This window comes from Lissotriton vulgaris, chromosome 2_1 (genome assembly GCF_964263255.1).
Source record: "Lissotriton vulgaris chromosome 2_1, aLisVul1.2, whole genome shotgun sequence".
NCBI classification, from domain to species: domain Eukaryota; kingdom Metazoa; phylum Chordata; class Amphibia; order Caudata; family Salamandridae; genus Lissotriton; species Lissotriton vulgaris.
Window position 1 is genome coordinate 1,813,272,097 of NC_141687.1, and position 17,638 is coordinate 1,813,289,734.

General features: G+C 47.2%; 1 protein-coding gene across 1 annotated transcript in view; it reads right to left on the bottom strand.

Annotated features, from left to right (window-relative positions):
* FAH (fumarylacetoacetate hydrolase) overlaps positions 1-17,638 on the bottom strand; it is a 150,557-nt gene that overhangs the window by 88,891 nt on the left and 44,028 nt on the right. The window contains exons 2-4 of the mRNA XM_086957886.1: positions 10,603-10,713; positions 9,217-9,338; positions 462-511 (exon numbers count right to left, since the gene is read on the bottom strand). Of these exons, the coding sequence (XP_086814012.1) occupies positions 462-511; positions 9,217-9,338; positions 10,603-10,713 (283 nt within the window). The remainder of the gene's footprint in view (positions 1-461; positions 512-9,216; positions 9,339-10,602; positions 10,714-17,638) is intronic.

Below are 17,638 nucleotides of genomic sequence, written 5' to 3' on the forward strand. Positions count from 1 at the left end.
GCACAGACATTGCTCTGAGACAAAAAGCCCAGTCATAACTACACCAATATAGAGATCTACAGGAAGGCGTGACGTCAGGCAGGGGACCATAATAGGCTGGAATTTAGGTAGCTCTCAGATAACCTAGAAATATGCAGTTCATTGCGAAGCATAATACAACAGCATGGGACCGACAATCCCAAAGTGTAACAGATAAAGTGACATCATGCCCAAAAAAAGAGACCAACCACACCATTCATCCAAGGACAAACAGGGTGAGCCTATGGCGTTCACTTTCGGTGGCATACCCAGGTCTCTAATTAGAGGGAAAGGCCCTCCACCAACCTGTATGACAGAAGCACACTGTGCTATTCTACATGTAAGCTTTGCATTACCAAGGCCACTTAAATAAATAATTCTGGTGGTCACATTGCATCTTAGTAAGGGCAATTGATAAACATGATAATATAGAAAATACCTACCAATCTCCGCAGGCAGGTGCATGGTGGTTGAGGCCTGAGGAACAAAGGCCCTGCAGTGAGAAAACATGCCATTTAGAGTTTGCGACACAACTTTGAAAAATTCCATATGCATCCCACTTCTTCCCGGTCTTCCAATTTGGCCGGCTGGTCCTCACTGTCCTAGGTGCATTTGAGAAAACTCTTCTTTACTGCTCTTTGCACCTGTAATGCTCCTCGTCTCCCCACATGCCCTTCGGGCCTTCTTCTCAAGCGTACTTGCTGTGCACATGGTGGGCTGCCCCTTTCTCTTTAAAACCCCATTGTGGTTCACACCAGGGCCTCCTCTGTCCACAAATTCAAGTGCACATTTACACTGCCACTTTCCTCTCTTCCCTCAAAATACTTTAGTACCCAAAGATGCCACTCCACCGTGTTCAGCTTCTGTTTATAACCGAGTAACCATGCATACTGTTACTCTCCTGCCTCTCCCCTGCACATATTCAAATGTCTATCAATACTGCACCTCTCCTGCCAGTCCCCAGGATATGCCAGTGCGACCAACTAAACTGCTACTCTTTGTGCACCCATTTTACAACCGAGTGACCATAAATGCTGTTCTGCGCATTGGTTCTACAGCAGTTATATGCAGCAGACACAGAATAGGGGACACATTTCTATAGATGTGACAAAGCTAAATGATTATATCAGCAGTGATTGGGAAAGTGCTGTCTAACGTGGGAGCAGGACAAACATGCCAGGGTTGCTGGATTGACCTTCAAAGGAAGATAGGACCTGTGTAGAGCGGTCACATCGCATTGCTTGCTAAAGTGGTGCATTCTGCTTGAATTTCAAGCATTTTTAAATCTCCTCGTTTTTCATTTTATTTTCGTTTTTATTTTGTCTTTCCCCTGTTTTTAAGGGCTGCTTCCCCACACTTGCACTATAATTGGTTTATCACCGCATTTTGCGGGTCCCGGATCCTTTTGGTTCTGCCTCTCGGCAGCTGGGCAGTTTGGTGGCCATCTTAGGTGAGGGAAGGACGCCGGGCGTGTAGTGCACGCTCTAGCGCCCAAGGACGCTCGACCTCCTCTTAAGGAAGTCATGCTGATGCGCAGCGGTCACGCGCAGCAGGAACGCCGGATCACCGCCAGAGTCCAGCCCGTCTGCGCCCGTCAGCGTCCCGGAGATTGCCTTCTCCTGCTGCCACTAGGATTTGCTACACGTTGTGTCAGCTTCGGTCTCTGTTAAAGAGACCCTGTGGCTGTCTTTCCAGGTCGATATAGGGGTAAGAGACGATGCCCTGGTTGTGGGTGGATACCAGATAATGCCCCGGCCACTCTACCATATAGGGAGCCGGATAGTGTGAAGCATCTCTGTTTGCTTCTAAATACTAGGTCAGCACGTAGGCATGCGCAGGATATCTATGATCTCCTAACTGTTGAAAAGCCGTTATGTCTAATGTTAACAGAGACTTGGTTTGAGGACTCTTCTAACCCCGATATAGCCATAGCAATCCCCCCAGAATATAATATCTTCAGGCAAGATAGGTTGGATGGGAGGGGCGGGGGAGTAGCACTTGTGGTGAATAAATGGGCCGCTTGTTCCATTATTCCCATGGATGCTATTACTGGATCTGAAGCCCTTGCTTTCTCTATAGCTCTGGCGCCGCATCAATCTCTTAAAGGGCTCTTAGTCTATAGGCCCCCTGGACCGGCTGGCTCTTTCTTCGACGAACTGCAGTCGGCTATCTCAGCGCTGGCTTTGAGAGCTGAGCACTGCATCCTGGCTGGGGATTTCAATTTCCATATGGAGGAGGGATTGGACCCAGATAGATTGAGATTACGGCCCCCTTAGGCTTGGCGCCTTACCTGTTCGGACCAACGCATGAAAAGGGTCATACTCTGGATCAGGTTTTTTCAACGTCTCCCATTGAGATCATGTCACTTCTGCCGGTGCTCTGGTCAGACCATAGGATGGCCAAATTCTATGTTCTAGGCACAAAGAAACCAACTATCACCGCCTCTAGGCAGTTTGGGTGAGCCACTAGGGCGTTTCATCGGGTGACTCCTGAGATGCTGGCTCAAGCATCTCTCGATCATCCTTGCCCTTTCACAGGAGTTTTAGAGAAAGACCTAGAGTCCTTGCAGGCGGTGCTAACAGACAGGCTGATGGATCAAGCCCGTGAGACGGCCCCCCGATTAACATCGAAACGGGTTTCTGCCCCCTGGTTCACCGAAGCTTTGTCGGCCTCTCGTAGGCAATGCAAGGTGGCTGAAAGGGCGTGGCGTGCTCAGTATGATCCAGTAGCCAGGCTTGTCTACAGGACAGCGGTCAAGGCCTACCATCGGGACATCCTCTCGGAGAAAAAAGGTTATTTTGCCAGGAGGATAGAGGCTGCCTCCAACTCGTGCAAGGAGATCTTTACGATCGTTAGGGAATTCACGGCCCCTCGAACTAATTCGACCCTGGCCGCCCCCTCTGACTCGTGGACCTCCGCTCTCGCCAACTTCTTTACCGCCAAGATTAAATCGATCCAGGATTCTTTTCCTCTGAGGGTAGTTGAAGTACCTCCTAGCCTTGAAGATGGGCCAGGGCCATGGGTCCTTTCGGGTTCAGTCTTCGCAGATTTTCCGCCCATTTCAACTCCTTCGTCATTGGCACTTATGGCCAATCTTAAATCTGGGTCGCCTCTTGACCCATGCCCTGCTAAATTCCTGGCGAAAATGGCCGACGTTGTAAATCCGCTGGCGAATCCTCTCTTGTATCTCTCCTTGACTCGGGGAATGGTCCCGCAGGCCTGGAAGCAGGCAACGGTCATTCCCCTTCTTAAGAAGCCGGGTCTTGACCCGGAGGCCTTGGTCAACTACAGGCCAATCTCTCTCCTCCCTGCGCTGGCTAAGATCCTGGAGAAGCATGTTCATATCGTGCTTTCCAATTTTTTGGAATCTCACAATCTGCTGCACTCCACTCAATCTGGCTTCCGCCCCAATTTAAGCACCGAGACAGCGCTTTTGAAGGTGTCTGAGGCCATAAAAGAGGCGCTGGATTCGGGCGGCAAGGCTATGCTCGTAATGCTGGACTTGTCGGCGGCCTTTGAAACCGTCCCCCACGAGTGTCTCCTCACCAGACTTCAAGAGATCGGTCCGAGGGGGACGGTGCTTAGCTGGTTTGCATCATTCCTGGCTGGCCGTCGACAAATGGTCTGGGCCTCACCCAGCTCCGCCGTTATGCCGCCTTTGGGAGTCGGAGTTCCGCAGGGATCTGTGTTGAGCCCGACTCTTTTTAACATCTTTATGACCCCTTTGGCTGCATTGGCGGAGTCTTATGGGGCCCAGATTGTTTCTTATGCTGACGATACCCAGCTCCTCTTTTCCTGCAGGAAAGGAGAAGATTTTGATGGAGAGAGTATCCGCGAGTGCCTTGGGGCTGTTTTTAAATGGTTCCAGCTCAACAGCCTCAAGTGCAACTCAGACAAGTCTGAGGTACTCTTCTTCGGCTGCCCACACGACCCAGACTGGCAGGAATGGTGGCCTATCAACATGTTTCCTCCAGCGCACTCTTCCCAGCTAGCTAAGAATCTGGGGATCAAAATGGATAATGGCTTGGCGTTAAGATCTCAGATCCTTGGTCTCATGGGGACATGTTTTGGCCTACTGAGGATGCTCCGAAAGTTTCTTCCTCTGCTCTCAGAAGATCATAGGAAGACGACGGTGCAGGCCTTAATAGGCTCAAGATTGGACTATGCCAACGTCCTGTATCTTGGCCTGCCGGAATATCTTTTACAACGTCTGCAGGTCGTCCAGAACTTGGCCGCGCGGGCAATTTTTGGCCTTTATAGACGTTCTAGAGTTTCACGCCTTTTGCAGTCGCTCCATTGGCTGCCTATCCGGAAGCGGATAGTTTTTAAGGCCTTGACCCTGGCCCATAAGGCTCTCCATGCCTCGGGAGCTAAATATCTCCAAAGGAGGATTGCCTTCTACCAGCCGACCCGATCTTTGAGATCTGAATCACTCTTCCTTGCGGTGGTACCCCGAGTAAAGAGGGCCCGCATTGGGGGTCGCTCCTTCAGGCTGCTGGCACCACAGATTTGGAATACGTTGCCTCTGGCCCTACGCAGCACCTCTAATCTGTTGAATTTTAGGAAGGGCCTTAAAACTTGGCATTTTGCCCAGTAATTCTTTTCTCTGATTTCTGCTGTTCCTTTTTTGCTTGTTCTGTGTTGTGTTACTCTACGACTGGTTTTAATAAAAGCGCCGGGACACTCTCTGGAGTAACCGTGCGCTATAAAAGACAAAACTAACATAACATAACAAAAGGTGGAGTCAAATAAGGAAGAAAGCCAACAAGAAGATGCATTATGGGTTTGTGCAAGTGGGAAAAATAGGTTAGGCCCAGACTATGGGGAAGGAGTTGAGCACTGGAGAAAGAGGGCCCAGAAGTAGCTCGACCAGGAGGATGGCCAGAAACGGAGCAGACCTTTGAGCCATTTAGGTATGCGGCTGCCTTGAGTGTGCGCTGCCTGGCCACTCAAGAGTATGCAGACACACCAGCACCAGCCACAGGTGGCAGTGGAAAGTATTTAGGTAGCAGAGGGTGACTTAATACCCAGGGATTGCCTCGAATCATAAACTCATGATTTGGGAAAGATACTGTGGAGAATGATAGGCACAAGGACAGGGGAGACATACATAACTGGGCATCCTAGCCACTACGAATTACACCAATAATGATTTTTCCCACATTGAGGAGAATCTATTGTGGCATGCCTGTGGTGCAGTAGACCTTTGCCCACCTTAAACCATTGTGTGGGAGTACCCAAGTGGGTGGTTTAGACTAGATATTCTGCTATTGGGACATGTCTGCTGAAAGTACCAGCGTGACTAACACAGCTATCTGGGGGTTCGCTGTGAATGGTTGCCACAATCCTACTTTTTATAGGTCATTCAAACTTTGTCCTGCAACGATCCAGCACAATCCAGGTACTTTTTATGCTCTAGAAATGTCTGATACTTGGGATATGGCACCAGGTTACACCTATTTGTCCCATTCTTAAGGCAACAAAGAAGACACCGCCAAGAACAGCAAGGAACTTTTCAACATTATTAAGGAATTCTCCAACCTGGATGCCAGTAAAAACCTCACAACCTCACAACCTCACAAGAGCAGTACAACAACCTCGCCAATTACTTCCATGACAACATCGCAGCCATATACAAAAACTTTCAACTCCAACCTACACCTACAGACTTCCTCAACAGATCTGCCTCCACCACTAATGACACGAATCACAGGACACCACCTCCATCATGAACAGACCCATGCCCACATCACATCTTCATCCTCAGAAACCAAAGGATCATCCACAAACTCACCCCCAGCTCAACACCTCAATCCCCACTGCAACATTTCCTGATGTCTGGAAATATGCAGAAGTAGAACCACTACTCAAAAAACCCTCTGCAGACCCCAGCGAACTGAAAAACTACCTGCCAATCTGCCTGCTTCCAATCCCAGCCAAGGTACTGGAAAAGACGATCAACAAGCAACTCACGACGCCTGGAACAGAACCAGCTACTCAACGCCTCTAAATCCCGTAATCACAGGATGAGACTGCCTTGATCGCAGTCACTAACGACATCGGAATCCTCCTCGACCGAGGAGAAATGTCAGCTCTGATCCTCTTAGACCTCTTGCCATCCTTCAACTCCATATCCCACCACACGCTGATCGAAAGACTCAACCACATGGGGATTCAAGGGGACGCACTCAGATGGATCACCTCCTTCCTCACTGGTAGCACATAAAGGGTCTGCCTACCACCTTTCACCACTGAATACAAGGATATTGTCTTCAGTGTCCACCAGGGCTCATCCTCAGCTCCACACTCTTCAACACATATGACCCAGCTGGTAAATATCTTCGGATCTCATGATAATATCCTAAGCAGACAACACCTAACTCATTCTCTTACTCACAAATAACCCACCACCACTAGGACCAACTTCCACAGATGTATGACCAGCATCACCGACTGGATGATGGACAACCGTCTGAAAATCAACACAGAAGACAGAAGTTCTGATCTTTGGCAAAAAGAGCAACCCATGGATTGGCTCCTGGTGGCCATCAGACCGAGACCCACACCCACACCCGCTGACTAAGCCAGAAATCTCGAAATATTCATTGATAACAAGCTCACCTTGTACTCACAGATCAACGTGGTCTCCTCCACATGCTTCATAAGATCTTCAAGTGATTACCCCACACATGAGACGCACAGTGACAAAGGCCCTCATCACAGCATACTAGACTTGGCAAAGCTCTTTACATAGATATCGCTGCACATTGGACAAACGGCGGTGCACTGAACACAATACAGGAAGTCCGAATGTATAAGCCCTAATGAAGTTCCAAAAAACTTGGTTTTTGGGAACGAAACGCGTTGGCTGTTTTTTATGAACTATTGTTGATTCTGAAATAAAAGAAGAGATTAAAGAAAATACAATCGGACTTGCTGTATTGTGTTCAATGCACCTCAGTTTGTCCAATTTGCTGTGGGAATCTGTAAGCAGAGGCACCAAAAGGTGACAGGTGCCGGAGTGTTGTGCAAGACTATCCTGATACAGCAGCAGATAGATAGTGAAGTGCTAACCTATTAGTTCATCACCTTGTGTCGATTTTGGTTTATTGTAGATATCGCTGCACATCTCCTACAGAGACTTTAAACTATACAGAATGTCGCAGCCTAGCTTCTACCTCCCCTGACAAACCTACAACACACCCCACCTCCGCCAACTCCATTGGCTCCCTGTACAGAAGAGATACCAATTCATTCTACTGGCCCACGCACACAAGGGTCAACACAACGAAGGACCTGACATTAACCACCACCAGAACTTCCGCCAACCGCTGAGAAGATTACGCACGCTCCTCTCTCACTTTCCCACACTCCCCGGATCTACCGAAACAGAAGTCGAAAAGGCTTCTTTCTCCTACATCGCAGCAAAGACCTGGAACAGCCTCCACACACAGCTCCTGACCATCACCTCACTTCTGGAATTCCGAAGAGCCCTCATGCCCTGGCTGTTCAATTGAGCATTGTCGGGATCTGCAAGCGCCTGGATACCCTATCGGATGATTAGCAGTGGTTTATAAATCCTGACTTACTGTTTGAAACATGCCAAGAGACTATCTTGATTATCCCCAGAATAAGAGGCACTACTGAGGTCTCCATGAAGCGTGCCATGCCTCATGTTATGCCAGTGGAGTTCCTAGCCAATTGGAGGTTATACAATGTATTTTATACTCAACTGTACTTGAAAGTCTCTTCTGCTTCAGATATCCAACGGCTCAAACAATGCATGCACATCATCTAGACCTGGATATTGAACGCCTACCTGAAGCTCACTCCAACCAAGACAGAATTCCTTTTATTTACCAAGAACAAAAAAATAAGGTGCAGTATAAACCTGTCACAATGAAAGAACCTGGATCGCTTTGAGCAGAAACTCACATTGAATGTAAAGTCATCGTCTCACCCTGGACACCAACTTTCCCCTTAAGGAACACACTCCCCTCAACCCCCCCGCCTCCTCCAAAAAAGAGATGGCCTGGTGCCAACTCTCCCTTCTAAAGAAGGTCAAACTGTTTTTTTTCCAGAAAGTGACTTCAGAACTGCTGTTGAAGACCTCATACTCTCACATTAAGATGTTAGTAATGCGTACTCCATGACCTCCTAGACTAGACACTGGCACTCCTGAGGGGCATCCTACACACTGTAGAAAGTCTCAACCAGGGCCTAAAGAAATATCACATCGCCCCATCCTGATGGAACTCCATTGGCTCCTCTTGCCAGCCCACATCTACAAAAACCGTTGCATCATTTAGAAGTCATCACAACCAGCAATCTTAATTATCGTGCATGTACGTTCACCATCTCTGGTGGTTCTCAGCACACCCGCAGCCAGCACACCATCAGACTGCAGACCAAGTGTAAACAAAGAAGAAACAAGACACCAGGCCTTTTGCATCTATGCACCCTGGATCTGGAACAACATTCCCATATCTGTCAGGACTGCCCAACACTGCTCCAATTTAGGGAAAGAGTTGAAGACTCACCCCTTTAAAGAACACTATTTAACAATGCATTAACCGTCCATAACCCTGCTTCCTCTCCTACTACTCGTTGAATTTATGCTTAGCGCTTTTTTTTTTACAACATTGTTTATTAATTTTCAGGTGATAGAACAGTATGACAGAAAACAAGATTTGACATTACAGAATTAGATGAAAGAAAATATGGTAAAGGAAAAAGCATAAATATGAAAAGTAGCTGCTGCCTATATCCCCACTGTCAAGGAGTTCAGCCATGTGCCCCACATCTCCTTGCGTTTCTGTGGAGAGCCCCTACATTTATATACAGTTTGTGCCCTGGAGCACCAGTCTATTCCACTTGTCCATTCTTGCAGTGGTGGAGGTGTAGGTGAGCCCCAAGGATGAGGTATATCGCTTTTGGTGAAAAGTACTGGTGCTACCTATGTTCTTATGGTTTACCACCCCCCCCCCCCTCCATCGTTATGCTTATCTTTGACCATGTACTGTAATCCGCTAGCTTTATGCAAGGTTTGTGTTATAGAAATACTATATACATACATACTGCATCTTATCTCAGATGTGACCCTAATCTTTTGTTTTTCTCTCGACTCGGTTTGCTCCTAGGCTCTAGTCTGTGTTCTCTTTCTGTTTCCCTGCCTATTGAACATAGTTCTATACTCACCGTTGTCTTAATGCTGCATCATCTCGCAGGGTTGATTCTGTGGCAGACAGAAGTCTCTGCAGGACAGCTCTTGCTTCTTTCCAGGCACCATGGCCAAGCCCCATGAACTTATTGAGCGATGGCTGCAAAACATATAGGTTTAAGACAAATGTGCAGCCTTGTGCAAGCAGTAAGCAGCCACACGTGTGGCACAAGCAAAGGCGCACCGAAGTAGGACAAGATATGTATTAGACTTCTGGATCAAAGCATACTTTGTGCCTTTGAGAGCATGATACCATGAAGAATATTAGCAAGGCGAGGTAGGTAGTGAAGAAATTATACTGTGGCATGCCAAGCATCACACTTTATGTACGGATACATACAAGAATCAGTTGAGAGAAGCACCTGGCCGGTCAGTTTTGCAGTTTCAGTGTGAACATTGCTCATGTGTTTCCTGGATTGATAAAAAATATGAAGCAGGAGACATGGGTGAAAGGGTTGAAGGCAGAAAATCAATGTGCACATGGGAAAGTGTAAAGCAAGAGTAATGAGATCAACAGACAATCAAGGAGTGCAGGACGAAGAGTAAGTTTCTGAGACAGAACTACAAGAAACTAAGATCACTGGGAGGTGGGTTGGGCAGTAGAAATCCAGGAACCCTTGTGAGGGAAGGTGGATGGCCCGTCTCTGGGAACTGAGAACTGGATCATGAAATCAGAGTGCTGCTCAGAAACAATTGGGAGGGGATGGAAGTATGGAATGTTCGAGCATGTATGAGCCTGCCCCCCCAGCCTAGATGGGCGGGTGCAAATGGAGGTTCTGAGATTCTTGTGGTATGTAGGGAAATCAGGTGAATTTATTCTGACATAAAAAAATGAGCTGATTTGGAGGCACTATAACTCTTCAAGATAAACCTTGAGAAAGTACTGGGCCCCTACAACATAAAAAAAAAACAAATATTAACACTCCAGAAAACAAATCACCAACCAAAACAAATCTCAAGCAAGGGATGCTACTCGGATAGTGCCCCTTTGTCAACTGCAAATACTTATGTGGATTATTTGCCCCAAAGAAAACAGCATGGACTCGCAGATCAATGTGCATGAAATAAGACATGGTCTGGCTGAAAGAAGAAGTATTATCAACAGTACTATCATGTGAATGACTCCACTCCAGCGTGATCAACCTTTTAGTGAGCAGCTACCCTACCCATATGGCCATTTGGATTCAAATAACCTATGAGTGACTCTTCCCAAGTCTTACTTGCATTTAAAAACGGAGATTGAGAGGTGGCTGTCTCTGTCCTACCCCTTTTAGAGGGACTGTACAATCAAACATTTCTGAGCTCGATAGGCAAGTTCACCTTCCGAATTGTGCACTAACATTTGACACATAGATATAACCCACCTGATCAAAGACATCCTGATGCTTGGAGAGGAATGGCCCTTGGAACAGATGCTTTACTACGCTCAAGTCCAATATGAACTGGCCAATGGCTACGCCAATCCTCCGGCGAGGCTACAAAAAAAGAGAAAAATAGATAGTTAATGTACAGGGTCAGGAACATCCTCTAGAATACCGAAGAGAGGACACAATACAGTGGGGGGGTAAGCAAAATTATTCTGAACACGGAACGAGACCGCAATACGGAGAGACTATATTAGTTTTCAGAACATCTATCTATTTTCTCAGTCACTTTCTAATTTCATGGTAGAAATTGGCACTTTCTTCTATGAGCGTGCCAAAAACCCATTAGAGTATATGAGCCATTAGCAAAAAAGGAAGAGATAGCTAAAAGCAAACTGCTAAACACAAAAGATTAAGGCTACAAGTCAGAGGTAAGGAAACATGTTGCATAACATAGAAGAGTCCATCTTCGAGCCAGAGGTTGGAAACGATCTTCTAGAACATGGAGAAATGCGGATGCACGATAATGAATGGGAAACATCCAGAACACAAACGAGTGAGAAACTTCATTGAGAAACGGTTGTATTCCAGAATTAGGCACATGTAGCGAAGCAGCTTATTTCTTACATTGCCCTAGAAAAGAACATTCCAGCTGTGAACTTAAGAAACACATTTGCATACACGACAATGTTGGATTTGTTTCTCTGAAACTACTTTGTTTACACATTCAAATTTGCACAAAATTATAACGATGGCTTGAACATCATGACCTAGGCCTCTCTACGCACTAAGTACAACTGTCGTCCGATCTTCACCCACGGGGTAACAGGGCTATCTACATAGCCATAACATCTAATGCGCACATCGCGAAGGCTGCTTTTTACTATAAAATAATAGGCATCCCGCTAGATTGGGAGAGGAGGAACGTCTTCTGACACTGAAGGTCCGTGCATGCTGAGAATCCACCATGCACCGGTCTGCCAGTCTGTTAGAACTGGCTATTTCTGGTTGGCTAAGGCTGACGCCAAAGCTAGGCAGAAACCACCATTCTAGTCAGGGCAAGGAAGTCACACGCCAAGATAACCCCTGCTCACCCCCTTGGTAGCTTGGCACGAGCAGTAAGGCTAAACTCGGAGTCAATGTGTAAAGCATTTGCGCCAACACACAACAGCAACAACATACTAGGCACACCACAAAAGGAACTCCACACAAGGTTATTTATAAAATAACTTTTGTATTGTAAACACACATCAGATAGTATCACACATGTACATTGTGCCAACTGGCACGGGCAATATTCACAAGGGATTATTTACAAGACAGGGCCACATGGGCAACTGTCAGAATCAGCACTTAGTAGAAATGAAATACTGTCAGAAATTAGAATAAAAGAATATAAAATCACTGTAGCACAAAGTAACAGTTATAAATCACATCCAGTAACTACTGGGAACAGGTAAGTACCCCCTACGCAACCCTAAACACCTTAGGAGAATGTCACGCAGGGAACCAGGACCTCACTAGGACCACCTGTACTAAAAAGAACAACCACCTAAATATCACACAGCATTTAGGGGTATAAGCACAATACATTACACATGATGCACGAAAACACATTCAGCGGTGTAGTAAAGGGAAACACATGATGCATAAACCTACACATTCAGTGGTGTTCAGAACAAAGCACATGATGCAATAAAAATACATTCAGAGGTGCAGCGCAAGAAGACACATGATGCCTAAAACATTCAGAGGTGCAGCGTAGGAAAGAAAGACACATGATGCATAAAAATACATTCAGCGGTGTTCAGAACAAAGCACATGATGCAATAAAATACATTCAGAGGTGCAGCGCAAGAAGACACATGATGCCTAAGACATTCAGAGGTGCAGCGCAGGGAAAAGGAAGACACATAATGCATAAAAACATTCAGAGGTGCCAGAGCAATACAATAGCGCAAAAATCACATGATGTCTAAAAACATTCAGAGGTGCAGGAATAACACATGATGCAAGAAAACACATTCAGAGGTGCAATACCCATACAATTGCGCAAAAACTCACATAAGCCACCCTCTGTGGCAGTCCCTAGGCCAACTGGCCTTGTTGGGGCTCAGACCCCCTGTGTCCAAATGTCAGGGCGCGCTGCCATGCAGCGCCAGTCCAAGCACAAGCCTAAACGTGGCAGGTGCCCACTACTTGCTGGGCACCTGTGAACACTCACAAGATCTAAACGGTGCAGCTGCCCACTAATTGCTGGGCAGCTGAGAGTTCAAACTGCGACAGGGTCCTAACTGACCCTTAGGCGCAAACTGCGCCCACTGCTGGAGCCACACAGGCTCTACACAAATATGTGCCCCAAACGTTGGAGCCACACCGGCTCTAAAGCTATAAATGCACCATGGAGCCCTCAGGCTCTGAAACCCATGGCACCTCGAGCCTCGCTGGGCTCGTGAATCAAAAATAGGGGCGGGAGCCTCTCGGGGCTCCAAAGAACAAAGCATGCCCCCAGAGCCTCTCTGGGCTCTACTGCCACGTTGGGGCGACCCACTGCCAACCGGGGCCGCCCTTGAAGCCCTTGTGGCTTCACGCTGACAATGAGCGCGAGCTCGCGCTACCGGGGGGGGGGGGGCGGACACCGACAATGTGTCCCGGCGCCCCTCCCTTTCCTCTGCCCCACTCACGGCTCCCTCAGCACACGAGAGCCCCTGCAGCCGGCCACGCTCTTTCTCTCGGGGCTCCCTCTCGGTCACGGGAGCCCCGCAACGGCCGCCATCTCCTTCCTCGGCTCCTCCAGCAGTCCCGAGGACAGGGATCAATCCGGACGCGGCGTTTGGGGCGAGCCTCTGACACACCCGGGAGTCAGCCAATGGCAGTGCGGCTCCCGGGACAGGCGGTCAGTGACGCTCCGCTTCTCAGCCAATCACGGCACGACCACGGCGATGACGCTGCGCCGCACGGGCCTATCCCGTCGCGGCGTTGGTGAGGGGGCTCGGCTCCTCCATCCAATGGGAGCGCAGCGGCTCCGATCTTCACCGCGGCAGCCTCCGTTTACGAGCGGCAACTTCTGGGGGTATTCCTGGCCCCGGGCAGCGGCGGTGAACAAGCGGCAGATGAGTTTTGAGGGTGCAGGTCACGGGAAGACCAACCCTCTCGGCCTCACAACCGCGCTCGAGCCGGATTCACGAGGGGAGGCACCAAAGATCTCCAAAAATATCGAAACGCGGGCTAAATAGCAGGTCCGAGAGCAGCTCCATACTGCAAAGGGTCAAAATAAAGTGCTCCAAAGCGCTAGAGGCAAACAAAGCGCTTGCTTCCAGGCGCTTTTAGGCTAGCATAATCCCAGGCAAAAGCAAGAAAAAGTTATCTGAAGGGAAAGGCAGCTTCTCCATGCTGCCAATGGTCCCAGAGATCCCCAGGGGCAAAGCAAAGTCCCCCCAATCAGCCCAGGCAAGGCAGAGGGGTCCCCCAGAAGTCCTCCAGGCATCCAGGAAAGTCCAACAGAGGTCCAGGGGCTGGGCAGGGCCCAGGGATTCCCCTGGGCCCAAGCAGCAGCACGCCCCTGGCAGATTAAAGTCAGATACAAGAACAAATTGGAAGGGGACACAGCCCCTTCTTATACAGGGAAAAGTCTTTGAAGTCTTTGTGCATGCAGTGTGAGAACCAGCTAGAACTGGTTATAGGGAAGTCCCTTTAGTATCAGGGACAGAGGTGACAGTCGCCCAGCGGGGGGTGGAGCCAGCATTGTGGTCAGGCAGGCACAGCCCTTCACTATCAGGTGCCAGCTCCTCCAACTTCCCTGGCAGCAGATGCTGCCTTTCATCCATGGGCTGACTCAGACAACCTCCTGGGCTCTCCAGACCCTGTCACCCTCTAACCAGACAGTCAATCCACAAGCAGGCCCAGGCACTCCTGGACCAGGCTCACCAGCCAATCACACGCCAGACACAAATTACACAAATATACCAACTTCTAAAAGTGGCACTTCTAGACAAGACACAATCATGCCGCATATACCATTAAGCAGCATTCAATCTCACGAGTTCTCTCATACCAAACTCGCCCCTGCACTCCCCACACATCAGGAACTTCCATGGGTATACATATTCCCCATTCATTCCTATGGGAGGGCAGGTCACTCACCACACATACACAGAGAGCTGAAGCACTTTACACTGAACCACAGTGAAAAAGTGCGCAGAGCCCTAAAATCACCACCACCAGGTTCCAGAAACAGGCTAGGAAAAAGCAAAAAGTCTCGGGGTGAACCTGCCTAAAGGGCCGGGTCCAACACAGTCCGTGAGGGGTGTCCAACTAAAGACAAAGCCGGGTCCTTCACACTATCCGATCAGGTAATGGGGTTGGATCGTCCATTAGGGGGATTCTTGGCTCTATACCCATACACACTCTAGGTACACTCAGAGTAGGGTTTGCATCGTAGGAGTACGTTAGATTACCATATTTTGCATATATGCCTGCATCTATTCATTGCTTCAGCACCATGGTAGAAATGTATCTACTGTTCAGTCTTTCGGTGCATGTAATCACGTTCATCTACTTCTGTCTACTAATCATTGCAGCACATGTATTTTATACAAGAATACTATTGGTTCAATAAATATTATTGAAAATGTCCCACTGTGTATTCTTTGTATATTTCTCTGAGAATAAGTGAGCATGAGTGACTGAGCGAAACGTTCTGTACTGTTTCCCGATCCCCGAGGGTTCAGGGTTGTCATGTTCAGTGATTGCCAGAAACCATTCACTCCCTGGAAGTGTTTGGGATGGGGGGGTGGGAGGTGACGGGCTTACAGTGACACTGTGAGCTAGCTGGTCTATAGGCCAACATATCCTGCAGGGGTGTCTGGAATTAGTCTTGACACCAAGCCCTTAATTAATGTTGTCCAAACAGTGAGCAGAACCTATGGATTAGTAGGAACTACACAATAAACCCAGTAACTGTGTATACTAGTGGACATCAAATGAGGCACTTATCCTCAAGCAAGCTGTATTGGGACCCAACCATTTTGCCAGACACACTCTGGATGTTATCTTCCCCCTTCTCCATAAAATGCCTTAGTCACAAGCAACTCCCAAGTGGACTACCATGTCACTGCCTTCAAGATCAATCTTCCATCCAAAAGAAAAATCTCAAAGAAAACCTACAACTAAAGCACACATAGATAAAGAAATAAACTGGTGCTCCCAATATTGAATGAGAACCTCACAAAAACTCGAACAAGCAAACTAAAAAAAAGTAGCTGCTTTCTACAGCTGGCTTTCCACTAGTTTGGATAACAAAATACAATTGAACAACTCAAGCAAGACCAAACTCACGAAAAGTGTGACATGGGCAATTAGAATATCAAAGAATTAAGAAAAACTCAGAATCCTACAACACAGATGGAGGAATTTGTGAGATGGAAAAGATAAAACATTACTGTGTCACTATCACTGAGCCTACAAAGTACCAATTAGATCTACGACAAGATAACACTACTCCATACGTATAATGGATGCAGACTGCCCATCAAAGAACAACACAAGGTCCTGGTGGTATTCCACAATCCCGACTGGTACATCTCAGAGACCTCACGTTCTAAAGCCTACTGCAATTAAATCCCTAAAGAGTTAATCTAAAAACTGAAAAAGTAGAGGACCGCATTTAGCAAATGAAAAACAGTCAACATGCCTCCGCCAAATGAGACATCCACAAAGACAGTCAATCAACCATCTCTTGTCACCTTCAACTAACTCACTCTCCGAGGGGGAATTCTGCAGCCTTATAAAAGACAGATTATCAGGATCGCCAACAGACACTGCTCCCCAAAAATGTTTTAAACTATTCTTCTGACAAACTATACTGGGAAATCGATAAGAATCTTGACAAATAAATCCTTAGAACAAGGGTCCATCTCATCTGAGTTGAAGACCTACATCAGACCATTTTTGAAAAAGACGACACTTGACTCACTCAATCAAGGAAACCTCAGGCCCATTCCTAGTAAAACTGATTGAAAGAGCGGTCTTTACTCTTACTCTCATATGCCACTGAAGAGAACAACCTATTGTTGGATCAACAATGTGGCTTAAGACCTTGCAGAAGCACTGATTCGGCAATCAAATGCTTATGGAACAACCTAAATTTAACTGTGGACAAGAATGGAGTGAATGCCCCAGTAGTATTGCACTTCTCAACAGCCATAACCACATGCAGCTACTCAGACTGCAACATCTCAATGTCCACGACGACACACTAAAATGTATTACATACTCCCTCAAAGACAGACAAAGTCTGCCACCTTTAAAATCAGCCACTCACACGCTGCACTGTGGCATCTTGAGGGACACCCCTTCTATCCGCTTTTATATATTATCTACCTATCAAAACTTTCTATACCATGAAAACACAGAAGAATATTCCCGTACCTCAGATACCAACACAATCCACAAGCCAGCCTCACCTTTGAGATCTCCAAGGTCAGCTAATGTCAACAACTGACACCTAGGGGCCCTTTACCTCCTGACATACAAACTACATTCCAAGGGGAACAGGATCCATAGCCCGGCACCAACTAACAGAATTGAGGTGTCCGAAAGGAAGGATTAGATCTCCCCACAGCTGATGATATATTTTGGGGGATAACTTTAATTTTTAAGTGAACCTATTAAATGTGGGATTGAGCTTTGACCAATACAACCAAAGCGTTTAATCAAAGGTTCAAGTAATTGTAATGCCTTGAAAAAAGGACATTCCTCAAACCATGTGCTCGCTGTTTTTTCACGCTCTTTAACTTTGTGGTTTTATGATGAAATAAAGACATCTACACAGATTCTGCAATAAAGAATAGTATTGGAATACTATAAAGAATTCTGGTTAAGTATATGATTTCATTTGTGTTGGACCTCCTGTTGAACACCAAAGTACAAAGAATCAACAGCACCACACAAGCGGTCTCCTGTGTCTACAAACAAGAGAACATATGACAACAGTTGTGCAGGCCCTTACCTACAGCCAAGCAATCAATGTTGACGG